We start from the raw sequence: 26,985 nt of genomic DNA, 5'->3' as shown, positions 1-26,985 counted from the left end.
CAGATGGGGCTGGCATGCAGAGAGATTAAATAGGAGGAGAAATCTAGGCTCCAGAAAAGAGAGGAACAAGAGGAAGAAGAGAGGAGAGAATGAGGGTGATACCTGGGGCAAGAAGCAAGATGGCCTCCAGCCAGCCAAACATAGAGACAGCAGGAAAATAAGATATGAAGAAAGCAAAAAAGGTAAAAAGCCCCAAGGCAAAACACAGATGAAGAGAAACAGGTTAAGGTATAAGAGCTAGTAAAAGAGTTCTAAGCTAAGGGTGAGAATTCAATACTAATAAGTCTCAGTGTCATAATTTGAGAGCTGGTTGATGGCCCAAAAGAAAAAGCCTGGTACAGGGCCTAGCCCATGGTAGGTGGTACCACCTCTGGGAAGGTGCTTGGGAGTTATATAAGAGAGCAGGCTGAGCAAGCCATGGGAAGCAAGCCAGTAAGCAGCACCCCTCCATGGCCTCTGCATCAGCTCCTGCCTCCAGGATCCTGACCTGTTTAGTTCCTGTCATGACTTCCTTGAATGACAAACAGCAATATGGAAGTGTAAGCCAAATAAATCCTTTCCTTCCCAACTTGCTTTTTGGTCTCAGGGTTTCATTGAAGCAATAGAAACCCTAAGACAAAAGGGTTCTTGGCACGAAGAGTATATGAATACTCTGATGGTGACCAAATACTAGATACTAGAGCAGATTAAAGTTTTTCCCAAATTCTTTTCATCCACAATCTTGCCAAAATGAGTTCTCTGATGTTCACTAAAATTTTCATACGAGGACTTATCCACTTTCTTAACATGCACAGGACTCCTGATGATCATGGATTTTCTGATGTTGTGTAAGCTCACCATTACAATAAATGCTTTCCCACATGTTTTACATTCATAGGGTTTCAGACTTATATGGACTCTGTGAAGAGCTTTAAGAGCTTGGCTAATTCTAAAAGTGTTCCCTCATTCCTTGCATCCACAGGGTTTCAACTAAGCATGGATTCCTTTATTTTGAAGGCCTGAGTTCCAATTGAAAGTATTTTCTCATTCTTTAGGGTGTCACACCAGTATGAATTCTCTGTTATTCAGCGAAGGCTGAACTAAATCTAAACATCTTCCCACATTTCTTACATTCAATGTGGTTTCTCACCAATACAAATTTTGATATACAGCTAGCTTAGCATTATTGCTAAAGGAATTTCCACATTCCTTACTTCTATAAGACTTCTTTCCACTATGAATTTTAGTGTGTCCAACCAAGTTTGATTTTTGACTAAAGGTCTTCCCACATTCTTAACATTGGTAAAGTTTCTCACCAGTGTGAATTCTTTGATGTACTTTAAGGTATCTACCACAAGTAAAGCACTTCCCACATTCTTTACATTCATAAGGATTCTTGCCAGTATGAAATCTAAAATGTCCAAGAAATTGGTAATGATATTGAAAGCCTTCCCCACATTCCTTACATTGAAAGGGCTTCTCACCAGTGTGGATTCTCTGGTGAATTTTAAGGAATGTACCACGAACAAAACCCTTTCCACATTCCTTGCACTGATAAGGTTTCACATCAGTATGAATTTTCTGATGTTGATTGAGTAGGGACTTAAGTCTGAAGGCTGACCCACACTGCTCACATTCAAATGATTTCTCTCCAGTATGAATGCTCTGGTGCCGAGTGAGCTGTGCCAGAACAATAAAGGCCTTTCCACATTCCTTGCACTGAAAGGGTCTTTCACCAGAATGAATTTTCTGATGTTGCTTGAGGTTTGAGCGATGATTAAAGGTTTTCCCACACTCATTACATTCATATGGTTTCACACCAGCATGAATAATTCTATGACCAACAAGACTAGAGACATAATTGAAGGACTTCCCACACTCCTTGCAAGCAAATGGTTTTTGATTTGTATGAATGCTTTTATGGTAATTAAGCTGGCTGGAAAGATGAAAAGCCTTTGCATTCAAAAGGTCTCTTGCCACTATGAAATTTCTGATGTCGTAGAAGATGTATATTAAGTCTAAAGACTTTTCCACATTCTTTACAACCAAAGGGTTTCTTTCCAGTGTGAATACTCTGATGATCAGTAAAACTTGAACGCCGACGAAAGGATTTCCCACATTCCTTGCACTGATAGGGTTTCACATCAGTATGAGTTCTCTGATGCTCACTAAGTTGGTCCTTACGTCGGAAGGCTAACCCACATAACTTGCACTTGAAAGGTTTCTCATCAGTGTGAGTTTTCTTATGCTCAGAAAGGTATGACTGAAGCCTAAAAGCCTTCCCACATACTTTACACTCAAAGGGTTTCTCACCAGTATGAATACTCTGGTGCCGCAAAAGGTATGAACCAAAACTGAATATCTTCCCACACTCCTTACATTCAAATGCTCTCCCTCCATTATGAATATTCTGATGCCGATTGAGCTGTGCCAGAAAAGTGAAGGCTTTTCCACATTCCTTACACTGAAAGGGTCTCTCACCAGAATGAATTTTCTGATGCTGTGTAACATATGAGCGACGTTTAAAGGCTTTGCCACACTCATTACATTCATATGGTTTTGCACCAGCATGAATACTCCTATGTTCAACAAGGTGGGAGACTCGCTTGAAGGACTTCCCACATTCCTCACATTCAAATGGTTTTATACCTGTATGAATGGTTTTATGGTACTTAAGCAGATTGGGAAGATGAAATGCCTTTCCACATTCATCACATTTATAAGGTTTCTCACCACTGTGAGATTTCTGATGTCTTGTAAACTGTTGCTGGCATCTGAAGGCCTTCCCACAATCCTTGCATTCATAGGCTTTCTTTCCAATATGAATAGTCTGATGCTGAATAAGAGTTGAAGTACAACCAAAGTACTTCCCACACTCTTTACATTCATATGCTTTTTCTATATTGTGAGTAATAGTTTGACTGGCAAAAGTAGGTATTTTTTCCTTCTTTGTAATCTTTTGATCATCTTTTCCTTCTGGACAACTCTGTAGTCCCTTGAATGTTCTATAGTTGGGGCCATTACTAAAACTGGAGCCCTGGAGGTCAAAAGTTTTCTTTACATGCTTTATGCTCTCTTTGAGTAAATTTATATTATGATTGTCTGGAGATAACTTTTGAGCTTCATAATTTGATTCAAAATCTGAAAGAAAAGGAGAGAGCAAGACTATTTTATTTCTCTGTGACACACAAAGACAATATCCATTCAATCAATGGCCCAACTCTAAAGTATTTTCTGAGAAGCTGAACAGGAGCAAGAAGAGCAGCAATAATGAAAGTTTATGTAAGACAATACTCTTTTGGGAAGGCACATCTGCTTAATGAGATTAAAACAAACTAAACTGAAATAATAGTATGTGCTTTTTTGCATACTATTTGAAATACACATCCTTTGGTGAAGGTTTTTGAACCAAATCATGAGAAAAAAAATCAATGCACAGAAATACAGAATATGTGTCACACTTTAAGAAAACTAGCCTGGACTTGAAATTCTGAAAAATAAAACAGGGTAAAAAATCTGTGATGGTGGATGTGTACAATTGTAATCCCATCAACAAGGAGCCAGACATAACAGGGTCCTGAGTCCTAAGCCAGCTTGGACTAAATAATGAGACTCTGCCTAAAAAGAAAAGCTTAAAAGCTAAAAAGAAACCAGAAAGAAAGAGGAGAGATACCTGGTGGTGGTGCACTGTAGAATATTCCTTTACATTAGGTGAATATATGTCACTGTGACTAGTTTAATAAAGAAGCTGACTGGCCAATAGCTGGACAGGGTAAGGTTAGGCAGGAGAATGAGACTAGGAAAATTCTAAAAAGAAGGGTGGAGTCAGAGGAGTCACCAGCCAGACACAGAGGAAGCAGGACATGTATGAAATGAGGTAACAAACCATGAGCCATGTGGTAGAACTTAGATACCTGAACCACATAAAGACCCAACAAAGAGAACTACAGACCAATTTCCCTGATGAAAATAGATATAAATATTCTCTACAAAATATTTGGAAACCAAATCCAAGGAAACATCAAAAAGATCATCCACCATGATAAATAGATGCTGCGATGGTTCAACATATATAAATCAATAAATGTAATCCATCATATAAACAAAATGAAAGAAAGAAGTCACATGATCATCTCATTATCCACAGAAAAGGCCTCTGACAAAATTCCACACTGATTCATGGTAACAGTCATGGAGATATTATGGATAAAAGGGACATACCTCAATATAATAAAGGCACTGCACAGCAAGCTAATAGCCAGCATCAACTTAAATACAGAGAAACTGAAAGCAATTACACTAAAATCCAGAATAAGACGAGGTTTTCCATTCTCTCCATGCTGATTCAATAGAGTACTTGAAGTCTTAGCTAGAGCAATAAGACACTAAGGAGACCAAGGGCATACAAATTGGAAAGGTCAAAGTATTTTTATTTGCAGATGATATGACAGTATACATAAGTGACCCTAAAGATTCCACTGGGGAAACTCCTACAGCTCATAAACATATTCTGCAAAGAAGATGGATACAAAATTAAATCACAACAATCAGTAACCCTCCTGTGTACAAATGACAAATGGCCTGAGAAAGAAGAAGAAATCAGGGAAACAACACTTTTTACAATCACCCCAAATAATATACAATATTATTTGGTAACTTTAGCCAAGCAAGTGAAATATTTGTATGATAAAAATGACAAGATACTGAAGAAAAAAACTGAAGAATGTATCTGAAGATGGAAAGATCTTCCATGCTCATGGATTGGTAGAATTATTATAGTAAACTTGGCCACCCTACCAAGAGCAATCTACAGATACAATGCAATCTCCATTAAGATTCCGACACAATTCTTTACAGCTTGAAAGGCTAACTTTCATCTTCATATGCAAACACAAAAACCCCAGGATAACTAAAACAATCCTGAATAATAAGAGAACTGCAGGAGGTATCAACATCCCCAATCTCAAGTTGTACTACAGAGCTATAGTAATAAAACCAGTATAGTACTGGCAGAAAAACAGACACATTGATCAAGGGAATTGAATTGAAGACCCAAATATAAATCCACACACGTATGGACACCTGACTATTGGTAAAGAAGCCAAAATGTACATTAGAAAAAAAAGGTGCCAAAAAGGATGGCTGTATGTACAAGAATCCAAATAGATCCATACTTACCACCACGCACAAAACTCAACTCCAAATGGATCAAAGACCTTAACATGAAACCAGATACACTAACCTGATAGAAAAGAAAGTAGGGCATGGCCTTGAACTCAGCACAGGAAGAGTTACTGAACAGAACACACACAGGCACAAAGATCAACAATTAATAAATGGGCCTCATGAAACTGTAAAGCTTCTGCACATCAAAGGATACTGTCACTCGGATAAGGCGGCAGCCTACATAGCAGGAAAAGATTTTATCAACCACAAGCCTGATAATGGGCTAACATCCAAAATAGATAAAGAACTCAAAAAACTAGATATCATGAAAACAAGTAACCCAATTAAAAATGGGGTAAAGATCAAAAAAGAGCATTCTCAAAAGAGGAAAATCAAATGGCTGGGAAACAATGTTCAATATTCTTAGCTACCAGGGAAATACAAATCAAAACTACTTTGAGCTTTCATCTTACACCCATCAGAATGGCTAAAATTTATAAAACAAGTGACCACTCATGCTGGTGATCATGTGGAGTAAGGGGAACACTCATCCATTGCTGGTAGGAGTGCAAACTTGTAAAATTACTGTGGAAATCCATGTGGTGATTCCTTAGGAGAGTTTGTTTCATCCCAACCCAATGTATCATTTTCCGTTTTAGCTTTATTTTATTACATTATATTATATCATATTATATTATATATCATATCTATCTCATAGAAGCATGTGTGTTTTCTAAGGAGAGACAGAAAGGGAGTGGATCTGGATGACAGGTGAGATGGAAAGGAACTGAAAGTAGAAAGATGGGAAACCATGATCAGCATATATTATGTGAGGAAAAAAATCAATTCTCAATAAAAAGGGGAGAAAAAGACATTTAAGGAAACCCAATAATAAATGCATTTAAGAATTTTGAAACTGAAATGTTCGGAATATTAAAATCAAATAAAAACTGTCCATCAAAATGGGAAAACCCATAGAAGAAACTGAACTTCTGAGGATCCTCCTGAGATACTTTTCTTAGGATGATAGTTATAAGGATTGATGGAAGCTTGTTAGTGGATAATATCCTACCAGTGGATACATGAAATACTTAGATTCAAGTGTCATATTAGTGACTTACCATCAAACAGTCCAAAGAAAGTGTTTAAACATATAGTTGTAGACAAACACAGAACATAAGGCAAAACGTTATCAATTAGTACATTTAGGTGACATTATCAATTAGTACATTTAGGTGACAGAAGTTCTTTTCTGATGCTTTATTTGGGAAGGTTTCATTGTTGCTGTTATTATTTGTCTGCATTTTAAAAGGTTTTGGCTTATTTTTAATGATTCATTTCTTTTCATTTTATGTATTTTTGTGAGCCTCTACATGTATGTATGTATACAATTTGCATGCCTGGTACCCCAGGAATCCAAGAGATTACCAGATTCTTTGGAATTGGAGTTGTAGGTGGTTGCAAACCTCTGAGAGTGTTGGGTATTGGTAGTAAAAGCTGGGTCCTCTGTAAGAGTAGTAATTGATCTTAACCACTGAACCATCTTTCTAACCCCTCTATGTTTTGAGATGGTCTCATGTAGCCAAGGCTGGCTTCAAACTCAGTAAATAGCTGAGGATAACCTTGAAGTTCTGATCTTCCTGCTTCCACCTCCTAAACCCTGGTATTACAGATATGTCCCCTGTATTAGTCAGGGTTTTCTAGGGGACGAGAACTGCTCATTCTATATATATGAGATTTATGAGAGTGGATTACAGGCTGTGGTCCAGCCAGGCCAACAATGCCTGTCTAGCAACACAAAGTCCAAGAATCTAGAAGTCTTTCACTCCACGAGCCTGGATGTCTCAGCTGGTCTTCAATACATGCTAGAATCTGAAGAATCAGGCTCTCAAGCCAGAGAAGGAATGGACTTGCCAGCAGAGTGAGGGGAAGCAGACAAAAGGCAAGAGCTTCCTTATTCTTTTATTCATTATTCCTTACATCCTTTTTAGAGGATGCTACCAGAAGGCATGTCTCAGATTTAAGGTACACCTTCCTACCTCAAAAGAAATGGATTAAAGGTGGGTCTTCCCATTTCAAATGATTTAAGAAAATTCTCTCACATGTGTATCCAGCTGCTTGGGTTTTAGTTAGTTCCAGATGTAGTCAGGTTGACAACCAAGAAGAGCCATCACAACCCCCATGCCAAGCTAGGTAGAAGGCTGTGTTGTGTGTGCACTCACATGTTGTTTCACTGGCTTACCCACCTGGTGTTTTTGTTTTTTTGTTTTTTTTAAGTCAGGGTCTCTCATTTGTCTGGAGCTTGACTGGAGGAAGCCATGCTGTCACCCCTGGGAATGGTGCATAAATGTTTTGTTCATTAAGACAAGGCCCTTTGGAGAATCCTGTCAAAGACCTGTAGAACATGTGGAGTAAGGGGAACACTCATCCATTGCTGGTAGGAGTGCAAACTTGTACAATTACTATGGAAATCCATGTGGTGGTTCCTTAGGAGAGTTTGTTTCATCCCAACCCAATGTATCATTTTCCGTTTTAGCTTTATTATATCATATCATATCATATCATATCATACCCCCAAGCTGATCCTAGGGAGCCCATGAACTTCAGGCCTCTCTAACTTTCATTATGCTTATTCTTATAGTAATTCCTAGTTTTGTCAAATATGTTTGTGGCTGAGTTTACTGGGAACAAAAGCTGAACATTTTTCTAAAAGTTCCTACAAAGAAATTAAGCCTCTCTGCAGCCATTCACAGAAACTGGTTTCTCTAGTCACTCTTGGCTGCCTTTGCAGTCATTCTGAGTAAGCATGAGGAACTCACTAGGGCTAATGATTATTGCTTAACTATCCTAAAAAAAAGAGATAACTGTATTCCAAAGAACTTAAGAACTTGGGAGACAGTTTCTTAAAGATGACACTAAAAACGTATAGGACTTCTTCCTTTCCAATTTGCCAGTGGCCATGTCAGAGGAGCAACAGGTGGCAATTGAAGTTCAAGGTGTCAGCCCACCAGGAGGCAGCTCCATAATGGGTGAATCTTGGATAGGCAAGGCCCCGAGATGACAGGCCCTGGAATGTCTCTTGCTTCTGCTGTGCCTTTACATGTTTGCTGCTGCTGTCTTTCTCTGGTAACTGACATGGTGTGAATGGATGTGGGGAGATCACCGCTGCCTGTAGTGTGTTTATCTTATTATGAAGACAATTTCTTCCTAAGCTGTACTGTCTAATTGATAATAATGTTAGTTTGCACAATTTTGATTAATAAAAATAAATCCAAGTAAATGTTACACAGCTAGGGCCTATGAGTTTCACCTAAGGATCACAGTTCAAGTTGATGATTAAGAAAAACAAATGATGGGCTGGAGAGATGGCTGAGAGTTTAAGAGCACTGACTGCTCTTCCAGAGGTCCTGAGTTCAATTCCCAGCAGCCACATGGTGGCTCACAACCATCTGTAATGAGATCTGGTGCCCTCTTCTGGCCTTCAGGCAGAACACTGAATACATAATAAATAAACCTTTTAAAAAAGAAAAGAAAAGAAAGAAAAACAATTGAGTCCCAGGAGCCAGGCTCAAATTCCTTTAATCTTAATGCTTAAAGCTGAAGTCACAAGTTTAGGTGTGCATCATTAGCTGAAACAAAGTCTTAAAATAACTTCAGGTTAGATCAGATGTTTTGATAATAGCTTTGAGATGAAAACCCCCCAAAACAATCTAAAGTTAACAAGGACACAGGCTGAGGCCAAAAATATAAAGCAGCCCAATTGTTATTGCTAGTGTGGACGCTGATCAAAGGCAATGATTAATTCCTTGTACTCGTTTCTGCCCTCAATCTCCTGAAATAAGAAACTATTGATAAATGAGTATGTACCTGAGAGATTTTACCTTTCTAGAATTTTGTTTTTACCTTTCTAGAGCTTTATTGAGAGAGAGAGAGAGGGAAGGAGGAAGAGAGAGAGAGCGCCCACATGGAGGGGGGAGAAATACAGAAGGAGTGCGGAAAGAGGAGAGAACACAGAGAGAGCATGCCCACTTTTTCACCTGAAAGATTTAAAGTACAGCTGATTATTGTTTAGGTATAAAATTTAGGTTTAGGATTCCTTATAAGATTACCTTTCAAGGTAAATAATAAAGTGGTTGATTCTTTCTTTGTAACTGCAAATTGATGCCTGCCAACAAAAGAGTTGGCTAAGAAAAAAATACCTTCTAGTTGCTCATATTCTATTAATCTGTAATAAGTTACTTAGAAGTAAATGTATGTGGGTTATTGGAGTGACTTTGTTTTAATCATGTAAGGGAGATGGAAAACCTGTATTCATTATCATCATTCATTTGAAAAATAGAATGTAACCACATTGTAATTCCTATATTGCCTGAAAGATTTTGTTGGAGTATATAAGCTATAGAAAAATGTGTACAGTGGAAGAATAAAGAATAAAGAAAGAAACCAGCAAGAAAAAGTGTGAGTGTCTTTTTCCCTAACCCTGTCAGGTAGAAAAGTCTAATAGGCACCAATTCTGTGGATTTCCCTTTGAGTCTTGTGCTGCTGGAGGCTGATCCCCCAGGCAGTGATACCAATTTGTATCCTCTTGATCTCCTTTTGTTGTCTTATTGCTCTAGCTAGAACTTTGAGTACTATATTGAATAGATATGGAAAGAGTGGACAGCCTTGTCTTGTTCCTGATTTTAGTGGAATTGCTTTGAGTTTCTTTCCATTTAATTTGATGTTGGATGTTGGCTTGCTATATATTGCTTTTAACATGTTTAGGTATTTTGCTTGTATCTATGATTTCTCCAAGATCTTTATCATAAAGGGGTGTTCAATATTGTCAAAGGCTTTTTCAGCATCTAATATCTATTCAATACAGTACTTGAAGTTCTAGCTAGAATAATAAGACAATTTAAAGAGATCAAGAGGATACAAATTGGAAAGGAAGACGTCAAACTTTTCTAATTGCAGATGATATGATAGTACACATAAATGACCCCAAAAATTCTACCAGGAAACTCCAATAGCTAATACACACCTTCAGTGCTGTGGCAGGATACAAGATTAACACACACACACACACACACACACACACACACACACACACACACACATCAGTAACCCTCCTACATACAAATGATAAATGGGCTGAGAAAGAAATCATAGAAACAACACCCTTTACAATAACCAAAAATAATATAAAATACCTTAGGGTAATTCTATAACCAAACAAACCAAAGGCCTGTCTGACAAGAACTTTAAGTCTTTAAAGAAAGAAATTGAAGAAGAAATGAGAAAATGGAAAGACCTCCCATGCTCATGGATAGGTAGGGTTAACATAGTAAAAAATAAATAAATAAATAAATAAATAAATAAATAAATAAATAATAAATAAATAAATGGCAATCTTACCAAAAACAATCTACAAATTCAATGCAATCCCCATCAAAATCCCAACACAATATTCATAGACCTCAAATGAACAATACTCCATTTCATATGAAAAAACAAAAACCCAGGATAGCTAAAACAATCCAGTTCAATAAAGAAACTTCCTAACTTCAAGCTCTACTATACAGCTATAGTAATAATAGGTTGGTATTTGCATAAAAACAGACATGTGGATCAATGGAATTGAATTGAATTAATTCAATTATGACATTAATCCACATACCTATGAACACCTGGTTTTTGACAGTCAATTATACATAGGAAAAAAGAAAATGTCTTCAACAAATAGTACTGACATAATTGGATGGCAGCATGTAGAAGAATGCAAATAGATCCATATCTATCACCCTGAACAAAACTCATCTAAGTAGATCAAAGACCTCAACATGAATCCAGTTACACTGACCCTGATAGAAGAGAAAGTGGGAAGTAGCCTTGAATGCATTAGCACAGGAGACTACTTCCTGAATATAACACCAGTAGCATAGACTCTGACATTGACAATTAATAAATAAGACCTCCTGAAACTGAAAAGCTTCTGTAAGGTAAAGGACATGGTCAATAAGACAAAACAGTGGCCTACAGAATAGGAAAAGGTCATCAACCCCACATCTGATAGACAGCTAATTTCCAAAATATATAAAGAACTAAAAAACTAGATATCAAAATACCAAATAATCCAATTAAAAATGTGGTACAGATAGAAACAGAATTCTCAAAAAAAGAATCTCAAATGGCCAAAATATACTTAAGAATTGTTCAACATCCTTAGTCACCAGGGAAATACAAACCAAAAGGATTCTGAGATACCATCTTACACTTGTCAGAATGGCTAAAATCAAAAACTCTGACAACAGCTTATGTTAGAGAGGATGTGGAGTAAAGGGAACACTCCTTCACTGCTGGTGGGAGTGTAAATGTATACAGCCACTCTGGAAATCAATATGGCAGTTTCTCAGAAAATTGGGAATCAATCTATTCCAAGTAGTTATACCAATCTTGGGCATATAAACAAAGGATGCTCAATAATACATTTGCTCAACTATATTCATAGCAGCATTATTCATAATAGCCTGAACCTGGAAACAACCTAGATGCCCTTCAACCAAAGATTGGATAAGGAAAATGTGGTACATTTACATAATGGAGCTCTATATTCACATTACTCAGCCATAAAAAACACCCTCACAAAATTTGTAGGCAAATGGATAAAACTAGAAAAAATAATTGAGTGAGGTAATCTAGACCCTGAAAGACAAATATGGTATGTGCTCACTTATAAGTGGATATTAAAAGTACAGGCTAACCAACCTACAATCCACAGCCCCAGAGAGGCTAGATAACAAAGAGGGCCCAAAGAGGGATGCATGGATTTACCTGGGAAGGGGAAATATAAGAGATATCCTGGGTAAACTGGGGATGGGGTGGGGAGATGGGAACTCGAGGCAGCAGGTTGGGTGGGCCAGGTGCAGGAGACAAGTTGGGGTCAGGATGGAGTGGGACAGTAATGAAAGAGATGACTTGATGGGGGGACAACTTGGGGTTAGGGAGAAACCTGGTGCCAGGGAAACCCCCAGGAATCCACAAGGATGACTCCACCTAAGACTGCTAATCATCATCAGAGAGCCGTCATCCAGTAACTGATGGAAACAGATGCAGAGATCCACAGCCAAGTACTGGGCCGAGCTCCAGAGTCCTCCTGAAGAAAGGGAGGAGGGATTATACAAGCCAGGGCGGGTCAAGGTCACTAGTGAGGAACCCACATAGACAACTAGCCCAAGCTCACAGGAGCTCATGGACTCTGAACCAACAGTTAGGGAGCCTGCATGGGATCCACCTACGCTCTCTGTATGTGTGTGACAGTTGTGTAGCTTGGTCTCTTTGTTAGGGTCCTAACAGAGATCAGGACCTGTCCCTGGCACTTAGCTGGCTTCTGAGAACCTGTTCCCCAACCTGACTTACTTCACCCAGCCTTTATGCAGGGGGAGGAGCTTGGTTTTACCTCAACTTGATGTGCCATGCTTTGTTCAAGCCTCCTTTCTGAAAGGAGATGGAGGAGTGGATGGGGGGGGGGGGTCAATAGGAGGCAGAGGGTCATACAGAAAGAGAGGAGAAAGGGGAAACTGTGGTTGATATGTAAAATAAATGAAAAAAAACTGTTAAAAAATTTATAGGAACATATAAGGAAGAGATAAAGGACACAAGAGGACAGATATCTCTCTGGTGCAAGGACATGAATGGTTAGACTTTTTTTCAGTTAAAACTCCCAGTTCCCTTGGAAGTAAAAAGTAAATATAGAAACTGCCAGAATATAAACTTGGTCCCATCATTTAAAGAGTTAGGTAATTATTACCACTTTGAGAATGTATAAAGAATAGGATTACAACAGTTGTTTACAAATTATTCAGAAATTGACTTAGCCCTGAAATAATATCATAGGTATGGCATCATACATTCAGCTGATTACAAAAAATATAAAAAGTATCCCATTGTTACGCCGGGCGGTGGTGGCACATGCCTGTAATCCCAGCACTCGGGAGGCAGAGGCAGGTGGATCTCTGTGAGTTTGAGGCCAGCCTGGTCTACAAAGCGAGTTCCAGGACAGGCTCCAAAGCTACAGAGAAACCCTGTCTTGAAAAACCAAACAAACAAACAAACAAACAAAAAGTATCCATTCTTAAAAACTAACCATAGGGTTTGAATCTCTCTTGTTTTATAACTGCAATGTTTGCTGTTATCTAGGGCACAGTTGGAAAAAGATGTGCCTGGCTAGATATAATCATTTGGCTTCCAATATAAAATTAATAATATGGGGTAAAGGTCAATGATGTCAAGGGAGTGGGGAAGAGGAAAAGAAACTAAATTATTCATAATGATTCTTGGAAACTGATTAAAGAGAAAAGTATTCAAACTGTTCATGCTTGAATGCATCAGAACTTGTATAATAAATAAAGATAGCTTGAGCTATCTGGTGCCATCTGTTTGAAAGACAACTGGTGGTCTTTTTCACCAACTTCACACTTCTTTCCTGTGATCAGAATCCCACTGGAGCTGGATTCCAGCACTTGACAGGTAAAGTAGTCCGAGTTGTTAGCAAGACAAGGGATCGGCCTTTTCCACTTCCCCAAAGTGCTGCAGTTAGAAGCATAGGCCACACCATCACACCTTGATTAGAGTGACTATGAAGATATACAATTAAAATATTTGCTATGCCTTCACTGGTGTTCAGATTGTCTTCTCATTGGGTCAGCGGTTAAGGACACTGACTGCTCTTCCAAAGGACCTGGGTTCCAGTACCAGCAGCCACCTGTAACTCCAGCCCCACACTCTTATGGCCTCTTTGGGTACCTGCACACCTGTGTGCACACACACCACCAATAAGGTATGTTTAAATTGGTAGGAAGCGGGTAACTGCTCCAGTAAGAGGGAAGAAGGTGAGGACAACTTAGTGACTCGTGAACTAGAAGCCCCTGTGACAGCCTTTGCTATATGACCTTGACTTCCTTCCCAGGTCTCAGGCATGTTCTTCCACAGGCCTTGGCGATTTGAAGAAAGTGTGTCAACCCAGTGTCAGCCATGAGGCGACTCTCCGACCACATGCTGTGCCTGGCAATGCTGGAGTCCTGCCTTCCTCTTACTCACCTGGGCTGGGCCTGTCTGTTACTTCCGTCACAACCATCCAGGGCTCTCTCTCCTGCTCTAATAAGGCGATCAGATCGGGTTTGGAAACGGAACTTCCCACTTAAAAGAAAGAAGAAATAACACATGTGGGGACTTTTTAAAACTTGGTCCCTCTAGTTATCCCAGAATGTCCTGGAACTCAATATGATGACCAGGCTGTCCTGGAACTTTCTTGATCTGCATGCCTCTGCCTCCCAAATGCTGGGACTAAAGGTGTGTGCCACCATGAGCTGCCTGTGCAGAGTTTTAAAAATACAGACTTATTTATTATGAAAGTCTATACAGTTTGGGATGGTGGACCATGCCTGTTAGCTCAGCAGGTGGGGAATGACCAGGGCCAATCTGTGCTGCAGAGCAAGACCCCTCCCTGTCTTGGAAAAACAGATAAAATACACTAAGAGACAAAATAATACTGAGGAAAGACTTCAGAGGAGAACCTGGGTGAGAAATCAGCTGTTTCAGAAAAGGGTTTCATCTCATTTAAATGCAGATAAGGCTTGTCACTTAAGGGGAAAGTACATACAGTGGGGGAGAACATGAACCAAGGCTACACTGTCTAGTGTAAACCCCTTCTCTGAAGCTCACCAACAATGCCATTTATTTAGGCAAGTCCCATAAGATTCTATGATCAATTTTCCCATCTAAAAACTGGGCATGATGGCACACACTTGAAATCACAACACTTGAGAAGTGGAAGCAGGCAAATGAAAAGTTCAAGGCCAGCCTTAGTGTCATAGCAACTCCAAAGACAGCCTGAGCTACATAATAATTATTGAAAGTACTCTAACACTGAGTTATATTCCAAGCTTTATATTATTATCAGTTATCATTATTATTTAGATTGAGTTGATATCTATTGGATAGGGGTAATACTGACATTAAACACTATATTCAAAAACTTTGAATACTATCTGACCTATACTAACACAAAATTATTATTATTATTTTTAATTTCTATTTATTCATTTTATAATGATAGAGATTGAACTAGGGCTTTGAACATGCTGGGTAAGTGCTCAACCACTGAGTTATTATTCCCAGCAACAAAAACTATTATCAGTATTACTATTTATGTTGCTTTCTTTTACAGTTACAATTCAATCTTATAGATTTGCTCAATGAAAACAACAAACTTCACAGCCTGAAACTTCCACAACAAACCAGGTAAAGGAAATGTTCATTGAAGAAAATATAATGTGACCACTTCTGTTTTAAATCAATTCTGTTGATTCATTAGTAAGTGAATCCTATTGGCTCTTTTACTCAGTAGTGTATGTGTGCACATATGGCGTATATATGTGTTCATGAGATATATGTGTACATGTAGGTATTCATTTACACGTGTGTGTGTGTGTGTGTGTGTGTGTGTGTGTGTGTGTGTGTGTATAGGCCAAAGACTAGTGTAAGATGTTCTCTAGCTTAGTTTTTGAGACAGGGTCTCTCACTGAAACTAGAGCTCAAGGAGAGGATCTCCAAGGGGTGTGGAAAAGGCAGCTGCTTCATGAAGCTCCTGTTTTCAACCCAACAAATCTCTAATGGTTAATTTGAGAAGAAAAACTCAGCTACATCTTTTAAAATTTTATTGATTAAAACCTAATTTAAGTGCAAGTGAGTGTCTGTCTGCATGTATGTCTGAGCACTACATGTGTGCATGGTGCCCATCAAGGCCAGATGAGGGCATCAGATGCCTTGGAACTGAAGTTATCGATGGTTTCTGAGGTACCTTATATGTGGTGGGAACTGAACCCAGGCTCCTGCAAGAGCAACCAGTTCTCTTAACCAACCGATCTCTCTAGTTACTAATTCTATTTATTGATTTGTTTCCTTATTTATTTAATTTAGTTTGTTGTTTAGTTTTGTTTTGTTTTAAACTGGGCCTCATCCTGTAGATTAGGCTACAGAACTCACTATGTACCTGAGGGTGACCTTGAACTCACAACAATATTCCTGCTTCAGCCTTATGAGTAAAGAAATGACAGGCATGGCCACCAAGCCCAGCTTCAGCTACCACAGAAAAATGGCCCTATCTTTTCATTCAGAGTGAGGGAAGCCAGCAGTGTAGAGGGCACATCCCCTTTCATGGGGACAGATGGCCTTACCCACTGTGACGAGGTTACTGTAAGTCTCCAACATCATGTCCCTGTATAAGACCCTCTGAGTAGCATCCAGGCAGGCCCACTCCTCCTGAGAGAAGTCAACAGCCACATCTCTGAATGTCACTGACCTCTGAAACCACAAACACAGAGTGAAATTGGGGAAATGTTCAAGATGGAACTCAGAGGGAAAAGGACTCAGGAACAGAAAGAAGACATGGAAATGCTCAAAGTACCTCACTGCACCAGCTCCCCCAGTAAAGGATGATGGTACCCACTCTACACATCTAATAAATGTGCATTTCCATTCCATCCACATCCTTCAAGTTATACCCCACAAGAGAGAAATGTCACCCAGGTTCAGTGTAAACTACCTAAGAAACAGTGTGCGTCTTTGAGTTTACTATGGTATCAGATGATATCATAAAGACTCTTTGTCACGAGAATGATTTTTGTAAACTATGTTAGAGTCCAAAAATTATATAAAAGTCCATATTGCTGGCATATTAGGTTTAATGGGTTTTGTCCTGAAAAACAAAAACTTTCAAGGTGAACAGTGTGTCTCAGGTCTTCCTGAACTCTGGAGGCGACAGTCCCCTCCCAATCACAGCCTGGATGACCTTTCCCTCTCATCACTGAACTCTCTCTGAAAGCCCCTCAAGCAGGTCATCTCATCACACACATGCACTGAGGCCATTCACTCTCAAACCTGTGTCATCTGCCTGAAAACACCAAAGATGTCAATCAGGAGTCCCAGTGCAGTCAAAGGAGACCATCACCTCAATGTTCACCCCCAAAGACCCTACTTCCCTGTGGACTGTCACCTCTTCTGCAACAACAGCCCTCACTGACCACAGACCAAGCAGAAAGCAGATGTGCAGGAATGCATTCAAAGGAAACTCCAGAACCAGCAAGAAAGAGGCACAGACAGGAAGTGCTTTGACCTTCTAACCCTCACTGTAATGGGGTAGACTAGCTGGAGGATTTCAGGTCCTTGAGAAACTTCAGGAAAAAAAGAGAGTAAAGAGTCACCTAACCTGAAAGTCACCCTATGTAAAGAGACAAAGGTCAACTTACACAGACCATGTCTTGAGAACTAGAGCTGGCCATTCTTCAGGATCCTCCCCTGGTGGACAAAAAGAAAGCCTTTCAGTGGATTGTGACTTGATGTTCCCAGAGTGACTTAGATCAGCATGATTTCCTCAACCACTCATAAACTCCTCTCCTACCGCTCATAGCCTCCCATACACAAATTAGAAGCAGAGAGGAGTCTACACAAAGCCGATTCTGTCCTAACCCCAGACAACCCATTGCATGAGGGCTCAATGTGGATATGCAGAGCATAAGCATGACTGTCTTGAAGTTCCTCCAGAAGATGCCAGCAGAAGGCATCCCATCTTCTATCCTGAGATCCAACTAGCCCTAGACTGGGCCCCTCTTCCTATTGTAAGCAGATCTTCCTATTGGAATCCCACCTTTCAGGGCTGACAGGGGTAACAGCATCCAAACTGTAAACTCCTTTAAAAACTCGGGGTTGAGTGAGGCACAGCAAGGCCAGAGGGTCTGCAGCTGCAATCCTCAGGCAGTGTTCAGCACTCCGTACCCACTTTGAGTCAGTGGGATAGTACACCATGGAACACTTTCCTGAGTATTGTTGCTCAGATATGATTGTGGCTTCCATTGTATCAATTAAACTGTAATTGTTTTTTTAATTTATTAATCAATTCATTAATTTTTTAACCCAAACATAGTTTCCCTCTTCTCCTTCCAGTCTTTCCCTGAATCTCCCTCACATGCCCTCATCCACTACTTTTCCCTTCCCTTCAGAAACATTTATGCCTCCCATGAATATGAGCCAGCCATGGCATATCAACTTACAGCAAGACTAGGCACCGCCTCTCCTATTAAGGCTAGATGAGGCAACCCAGCAGGAAGAAAGGGTCCCAAGAGTAGGCAACAGAGTCAGAGACAGCCTCTGCTCCCTCAGGCAGGAGTCCCACAAGAAGACCAAGCCACACAACTGCAGAGAGCCCAGGTTAGCCATGCAAGTTTTCTGGTTGGTGGTTCAGTCTCTGTGAGCCCCCATGAGACCAGAACAATTGACTATGTGTGTTTTCCCATGGTGCCCTTGGTCCCTCTGGCTCCCATAATCCTTCTTCCACCTCTCCCACAGGGTTTCCCAAGGTCTGCCCAATGTTTGTCTGTGGGTCTCTGCACCTGTTTCCATCCGTTGCTAGGTGAGGCCTCTCGGATGACAATAGGGCTAGACAAAGATCTAGGAGTATAGCAGATAGTATATATCATTTCATTGACTTTTTTTTTTTTTCTTTTTTTGCCAGTCATGTTCGGTTCTACCTTAGGTGCCTAGGCTTTCCAGCCTCTGGGGCCTGGCGCCCTCTGGGAAGTGTCAGGTGTAAGCTCCCTCTCTTAGTATGGGTCTCAAGCTGGACCACTCATTGGGTGGCCACTCCCATAATTTCTGTACTACCTTTGTCCCAGCATATCTTGTAGGCAGGACAAATTGTAGGTCAGAGGTAATGTGGTTGGGTTGGGGGTCCCAATCCCTCCACCGGAAGTCTTTCCTGGTTTTAGGAGATGGCTGCTTCAGGCTCTGTATCTCTCATTGCTAGGAGTCTTAGCTAGGGCCACCCTCATAGACTCCTGGGAGTTTTCACTGCACTAGGTTTCTAGCTCATCCCAGAGATCCCCTGATTCCAGTTGTCTTTCCCAGTGCTCTCTCCCTCCATCCTCCCCTCACCTGATCCCTCCTGGTCCCATGCCCAGCCCCCATCCAGACCTGGTAGAAGAAAAAGTGGGGATACCCTTGAACGCATTGACAAAGGAGACAACTTCCTGGACAGAACACCAATTGTTCAGGCACTAACGTCAACAACAAATAAATGGGACCTCACGAAACTGAAAAGCTCTGTAAGGCAAAAGACACTGTCAGTAGGACAAAATAGCAGCCTACAGAATGGGAAAAGATCTTTACTAACCCCACATCGGACAAAGGGCTGATTTTCCAAAATATGTCAAGGACTCATGAAACTAGACACCAACAAACCAAATGATCCAATTAGAAAACAGGGTATAGATCTAAATAGAGAATTCTCAACAGAAGAATCTCAAATGGCAGAGAAACACTTGAGATGTTCAACATCCTTAACCATCAGGGAAATGTAAATCAAAACAACTCTGATTTACCATCTTACACCTGTCAGAAAGGCTAAGATCAAAAACACAAGTGACAGCTCGTGCTGGAGAGAATTTGGAGCAAGAGAAACACTTATACACCTTCACTGCTGGTGGGAGTTCAAACTTGTATGGCTGTACACCTTAGAAATCAATATGGTGGTTTCTCTGAAAATTGGAACTCTATCTACCTCAAGACCCAGCCATACCACTACTGATCATATACCCAAAGGATGCTCTCTACCTTACCACAAGGACACTTTATCAACTATCTTCATAGAAGCTTTATTTGTAATAGCAAGAACCTGAAAAAACCTAGATGTCCATCAGCCAAAGAATGGATAAAGAAAATGTGGTACATTTACACAATGGAGTATCACTCAGCTGTTAAAAGAAATGGCATCATGAAATTTGCAGGCAAATGGATGGAACTAGAAAATATCACCCTGAGTGAGGTAACCCAGACTCCAAAAGATAAACATAGCATACACTCACTTAAAGGTGGCTATTAGTCACAAAATAAAGGATAACCATACTACAATCCACAGACCCATGATTTTTATGAAAATAATTAGGCACAAAATATTCTGTCACAGGAGGTGAGTAGGATTTGTTTCATTTTTTCCATAATTATGGGGTATTTTGCCCAAAATAATATTAAATTCATTCCAGGTGTCCTAAGTCTTAATTCTGTAATTGGGTTTTTCAATCTCAGCATGTTGACATAATTATTCTGTGTTGGGGTATGTGGGAGCACTATCTTGTGCTCTGTACAACCTTCAGCAGCATCAACCTCTACTTACAAGATCCGAGAAGCACACACATCCTCAGAACTCCCTACAACGTTGGTCTAGGGAGCAGCCATCACCAAATGGGGAACCAGTGCTTGGTTAAATACACTTGGTTTAATACAAGGTTTAAAGCCTTGGTTTAATATACTTTGAAACTGTTTGCTTTTGAGACAGAGTCTACAGTATACCAGGCTGTCCCTAATTCCTAACACTGCTTCCTCCATTTCCCATGCTGAGATTACCACCATGCCCAACTCCCAAGTACACATTTGATAATCTTATAAAATTATACATTTTGTCTCCCCACAAAATTCACGTACAAATTTTCCTTCTTTCTTAATTCTTACTTCCCTCCTGCCTCTGCACACACCAGGCTAGCTAGCCTTCCAGGAATTCTCTTGTCTCTCCCTCCCATCTTGCAGTAGGATGGCTGGGATTAGAGACATGCATGGCTGCATCTGACATTGCATAGTTTCATGCTTGCACACACTGTACCCTCTGAGCCATCACCCCAGCTCACATTTATACATGTCTGTGATAGTTCAGTGGGTGACCTCATGACATTATAACTGTCTATGCTTCATAAGGTTTGTGATCCTGAAGGCCAATAGGAAGTCCTGCTAGTGGTGGTGACATACGTCTATATTTCCAGCACTGGGCACACAGAAGGAGGAGGCTTGCTCCAAGTCCCAGGCTAGCCTCTGAAATTAGTGGTACTGGCAAAACTGAATACTAACATTCAGGAGTGACATCAGACCTTTAGTCACACCACAGCAAAGTCAACTCAAAGCAGACTCAGATTTAAGAGCTGAAGCTGACACTACTAGAAAATATACAGGAAAGCCTCCGTGACACCGGGCGTTCTGAGCAGCACTGAAAACACAAGCAATAAAAGGAAATGGACAAACCAAAGTAAAAACTACACAGCAGAGGAAACAGTCAGGAGTAGAGGGATAATCTAGAGAATGGGAGAGAATATTTGCAAACTGTACCTCTGACAAGGAGTTAACATCTAAACTCCTTCACAGCAAAGGAATGCAGACATTCAGTGACAAGGACACAAGCTAATCAAGAAAGAGGAAAACACGGAAACAGACATTTCCCCACATGGAACATCAATGTACCTATTAGAGGTACATGAAAAATAAGCACCAGAGAGATACACATTAAAATCACAATGAGAGGCCTCCTCATGCCTTGTAAGAGTGTCAATTACAGAGGGGGGGCTGGAGAGATAGATGGCCCAGTGGTTTAGAAGACTTGTTCTTACAGAGGACCTGGTTCAATTCCCAGCACCCACATGGTGGCTCATCACTGTCACTACAGGGGACTTAACATCCTCTTCTGGCCTCTTGGGTAGCAGACGTGTACATGGCGCACAGACAGACATTTAGGCAAAACACTCATAAGTATTAAAAAATGAAATAAATAAATATTTTAAGAGAAGTTTCCATTATTAGAAAGAAAAGGTAATGCGGAGAATGTGGTGGGAAAAAGCGCATTACTGGAGGGAATGTAAATTACTACAGTCATTATAGAAAACAATACAGTGGAGCTTCAAACAATTATAATCAGTGCTGTCACATGATCCATCAATCCACTACTGAGTAGGGATATACAAGGGAAATCAAATCAGTACCTCAAAGAGACATTTACATTCCCACATTTATTCCAGCATTATTCACATGGCTGTGATATGGAACCCTACCAAAGGATGAATGGACAAAGCAAATCCAGAATGAGGTTCACGGACACAGTGCAATGATATCCAACCATTTACTACAACATGGGTGAACACGGAGGAAAACAAGGGACATAAGCTAAAGACAAAAGACAAATGGTGGGGCAGGAGAGATGGCTCAGAGGCTAAGAGCTGGTATGGCTTTTCCAGAGGTCAGGAGTTCAGTTCCCCAACAGCTCACAATGCCTGTAGCTCCAGCTCCAGTGGATCCCTTACATCTGATCTCTGAGGGCACCTGTGCTCATGTACATATAACCCCACACACAGAATTTAGAATGAAAATAATTAATCTTTAACAAAAGACAAACACCCACCATCTCACTCATGCTGAATCTGAAAATGTTCTATCACAAGAACAAGTTAAATGGTGGGTAAAGGGTGTATGAGTGCCTGAGGTAATGGGAGTATGAGTGGCTGAGGTAATGGGGGTGTGAGTGGCTGAGGTAATGGAGGTGTGAGTGGCTGAGGTAATGGAGGTGTGAGTGGCTGAGGTAATGGAGGTGTGAGTGGCTGAGGTAATGGAGGTGTGAGTGGCTGAGGTAATGGAAGTGTGAGTGGCTGAGGTAATGGAAGTGTGAGTGGCTGAGGTAATGGAGGTGTGAGTGGCTGAGGTAATGGAGTGTGAGTGGCTGAGGTAATGGAAGTGTGAGTGGCTGAGGTAATGGAGTGTGAGTGGCTGAGGTAATGGAGTGTGAGTGGCTGAGGTAATGGAGTGTGAGTGGCTGAGGTAATGGAGTGTGAGTGGGCTAAGGTAATGGAGTGTGAGTGGCTGAGGTAATGGAGGTGTGAGTGGCTGAGGTAATGGAGTATGAGTGGCTGAGGTAATGGGGGTATGAGTAGCTAAGGTAATGGAGGTTGAGTGGCTGAGGTAATGGAGTGTGAGTGGCTGAGGTAATGGAGGTGTGAGTGGCTGAGGTAATGGAGGTGTGAGTGGCTGAGGTAATGGAGGTGTGAGCGGCTGAGGTAATGGAGGTGTGAGTGGCTGAGGTAATGGAGTGTGAGTGGCTGAGGTAATGGAGGTGTGAGTGGCTGAGGTAATGGAGGTGTGAGTGGCTGAGGTAATGGAGTATGAGTGGCTGAGGTAATGGAGGTGTGAGTGGCTGAGGTAATGGAGTATGAGTGGCTGAGGTAATGGAGGTGTGAGTGACTGAGGTAATGGAGTGTGAGTGGCTGAGGTAATGGAGTGTGAGTGGCTGAGGTAATGGGGGTGTGAGTGGCTGAGGTAATGGAGGTGTGAGTGGCTGAGGTAATGGAGGTGTGAGTGGCTGAGGTAATGGAGTGTGAGTGGCTGAGGTAATGGAGGTGTGAGTGGCTGAGGTAATGGAGTGTGAGTGGCTGAGGTAATGGAGGTGTGAGTGGCTGAGGTAATGGGGGTGTGAGTGGCTGAGGTAATGGAGGTGTGAGTGGCTGAGGTAATGGGGGTGTGAGTGGCTGAGGTAATGGAGGTGTGAGTGGCTGAGGTAATGGAGGTGTGAGTGGCTGAGGTAATGGGGGTGTGAGTGGCTGAGGTAATGGAGGTGTGAGTGGCTGAGGTAATGGAGGTGTGAGTGGCTGAGGTAATGGAGGTGTTGCTAAGGTAATGGAGGTGTGAGTGGCTGAGGTAATGGAGTGTGAGTGGCTGAGGTAATGGAGGTGTGAGTGGCTGAGGTAATGGAGGTTGAGTGGCTGAGGTAATGGAGTGTGAGTGGCTGAGGTAATGGAGTGTGAGTGGCTGAGGTAATGGAGGTGTGAGTGGCTGAGGTAATGGAGGTGTGAGTGGCTGAGGTAATGGAGTGTGAGTGGCTGAGGCGAGATGTGCAACATCATGGTTGAGAGTGGGAGATGTAGATCCATAAGGGAGATGTGAAGATGCTGATCAAGGACTACACAAGTTCAGCTCCACAACACAAGTTCCAGATACATCATGCAACATAGTGACTATGATTAATGGTTATGAAAGTCTCAGGGAGGAGACATTAAGTGTGCTCACTGAAAAACGTGACAGGTAGATTTAGACATCCCAAAAGACATAAAGATTCCAAAGTATGTATCATTGCCACAAAGTTCAAAACATTTAATCTGAAAATTAAAAGAATTCTTCTGTACATTAGTACATTCACTTCCTCTTACTTCTTACTTTTGAGGCAAGGTCTCACTGTGAGGCCCTGCTAGCCTGGAACTCGCTGTGTGGACCAGGTTGACTGTGAACTCACAGAGGTCTTCCTGCTTCGGCTTCTCAAGTACTGAGATTCAAGGGTATACTAGAAAACGTAGCTTTTTTTTCCCCCCAGTAATCACGTTATTTCTAACACTCCCTTTTACTATACTATAGAAAACCCAAAACAACCACATAAAGCAACAACTAAAACACATCAGGCCCTTATTATGCAGCTGGCACTGTACTAACAGGCTTTACAACAGTCATCGTACAGTACATGACAAGGCTAGATAGCCTTAAGAGAACAGAATCAAGACTCCAGCCCAGATATCACAGATACACATCCCCATGTTCAACCACAGCACTGCACGTCTGGATCTAGCCAATATTACCCATTTCTACACACAGACACCCTGAAAATCACTAGCTCTCAAAGATGCCAAATTTAGTGCTATCACTTTCCCACTCCTGAAATCCTCATGAGTGAACAGAAATAACTACCACCTCCATTCCTCCTCTGCTTTGAAAGGAAGGCCTTTAAAAATCAATGGCCACTTAATGTGTGATGTCATCAAAACAGAGATTTAGGAACTCAGGGTTTGAAAGCGCTAATGTTAACTCTGGAGGGTCCTATCTGTAACATCTTGGGAGTGAGTGATTGTACAGAGAAGATGTTAGTGATCTCTAACAGAATTATGTGAATATTAAGTGGAAAGAGATGGGGCAGTGGAAGGACCACAATGGTGAAGTTATCAATTGGCCATGTTCCTCCTTCATTTATGACAGTTCTATATTCTTTTTTAAAAAATTCTCCTCTCATATATTACATATCAACCGTGGTTTCCACTCCGTCCAGCTCTGCCGGTACCTGCGTCCCAACCTCAAACCCACTCCTCTTTTCCCATCAGAAAAGGCAGGCCTCCCAGGGATTTCAACCAAACATGGCATATCAAGTTGCAGTAAGACTAGACACCTCTCCTCGAATTAAAGCGGACAGGACGAGGAGACAATTCTATAGTCTAAAACTACAACCTCGCTTCTCAAACAGGAAGAAAGAGCAAACGCACTCTTGAATCTCAGATGCGTGGCAATAATGTCCGCATTCTTCTCCAGGCCCTCGGTCGAAGAGCCGCAGACTCGGGAGCCCGAGCAAGCGTGAGCCCCAGGCTACACGTCCGAGGAGCACTTTCCTTCACTCCCCACGGCACTCGCCACGGCCGGAGCGCTGAGAAAGTTCCGACCCTCGGAGGCGCTTCCGGCCTCGGACGCTCGCCCCAAGCTCAAGTCTGGATCAGGGAGAGCTTCCCTCAGACTCCGTCCCTGACCTCTCCTTCCTGAAGCCGGGTCCTCTGCCTCAGCCCCGCGGCCGTGGGAGAAAGCAGGAGCGGAGAGCCACGAGCAGTGACTCAATGAAGGGAGCTCCAGGCGTAGCGCGCGCACACACACTCACACACATGGACACACACACGCGGACACGGACACACACTCACACACATGGACGGACACACACACACACACACACACACGGACACACACTCACACACATGGACACACGCGCACGTGCGCGCCTACACACACACACGCGTCACTGTCTCTCACACTCACACACATGATGGTGATCCACCCACCCCACCCTACCGTCCACACCCAGCCCGCTGTCTCCCGCCTTACTCAGTGGAGAATTAGGCCAAACAGCAATTTCTTACTCCCACCAGAAGGCTTTGAGCTTCCGCAGTAGCGAGACCATCAGTTACTTCCGGTGCGGTGGACCCTGGGAAATGCAGTCTTTTGAGGCATTATCCCGGGAAAACCTACCGCTTCAGAGAAATCTCAGCACGCAACTTGGGCAGCCCATCTGGGAGCTGCACCCAGGGGCTTGTACGAGCTCCCACGGTGTTCTCCAAATTTCTGTGTTCTTCGCGTGATGTATTTTCTCTCCTATGGAATGTACAAACGAGCCTAAGGGTTTGTTTTTTTGAGATAGGATTTCTTTGTGTAGCCCTAGCTGTCCTGGAACTCAAGTAGATCCGCCTGGCGCTGCCTCCTGAGTGCTGAGATTAAAGTTGTGAGCCACCACTGCCCAGCTGAACACAAGTTTAAAGTGCAGAACTGGAATAAAATCAGATCGAGACGTAACTGCTTTGATTACGCATTCCCTGAGACCCACTGCAGGAGTCCACCTCGCTGTGCGATGGTAGGGACTATGATACACTTCAAAAGAAGAAACTACAGAATTGTTTGGTTTTAAACGTGGAGAGGCCGGGCAGGTTATATCAGAGACTTCAGAGAGCCAGGTGTGCTGGACCTTTCCTGGGTTCACTGTCCCTGTGGTCTAGATTGGAAAATGTGACTGAGGACCACATCGATTTCTATTGATAGAAATCTGTCGAACCATGTGGAAGGATGAGTGCGTGAATAGCACGTGAAGGTGTCCTAAACACACACAAACGTTCGCTTCGCTTTTGTTGAAAAAAACAAAAACAACGAAAAAACCTACTTCTGTTTTAACATGACACAAACGAACTTTCAAAATCTCTTTTGTTGTTTCTTACATTTACACAAACTTTTGTTTCATTCCAGAACGTGATAAGAAATAAATGTCAAGGGACTAGAGGATCCTTGTAATACCACTAATCGATTTAAATGTATTATAAATTATCTAAACCTAAAGTATAAAGTATAGATTGTCAGATTAGGTTTGAAAACAAGCAGGCCCAACCATGTGTTAACTACAGAAAATATGTTAAAGGTAAGTACTCTAGCAGATTA

The 26,985-nt window shown here is 41.6% G+C and overlaps 1 protein-coding gene across 1 annotated transcript; it reads right to left on the bottom strand.

The window, feature by feature from the left end:
- Positions 1–570: 570 nt before the first annotated feature.
- Positions 571–25,695, bottom strand: LOC118579230 (zinc finger protein 60-like). The gene is given in 6 exon segments (XM_036180366.1): positions 571–1,936; positions 1,938–3,120; positions 14,224–14,322; positions 16,362–16,488; positions 17,433–17,481; positions 25,284–25,695. Coding segments are annotated over 5 exon segments (2,106 nt in total). The 5' UTR covers positions 17,466–17,481; positions 25,284–25,695; the 3' UTR covers positions 571–1,272.
- Positions 25,696–26,985: the final 1,290 nt, after the last annotated feature.

This window comes from Onychomys torridus, chromosome 1 (genome assembly GCF_903995425.1).
Source record: "Onychomys torridus chromosome 1, mOncTor1.1, whole genome shotgun sequence".
NCBI classification, from domain to species: Eukaryota; Metazoa; Chordata; class Mammalia; order Rodentia; family Cricetidae; genus Onychomys; species Onychomys torridus.
The sequence above is the reverse complement of the archived record's forward strand: the minus strand, read 5'-3'. Positions and strand labels throughout refer to the sequence as shown.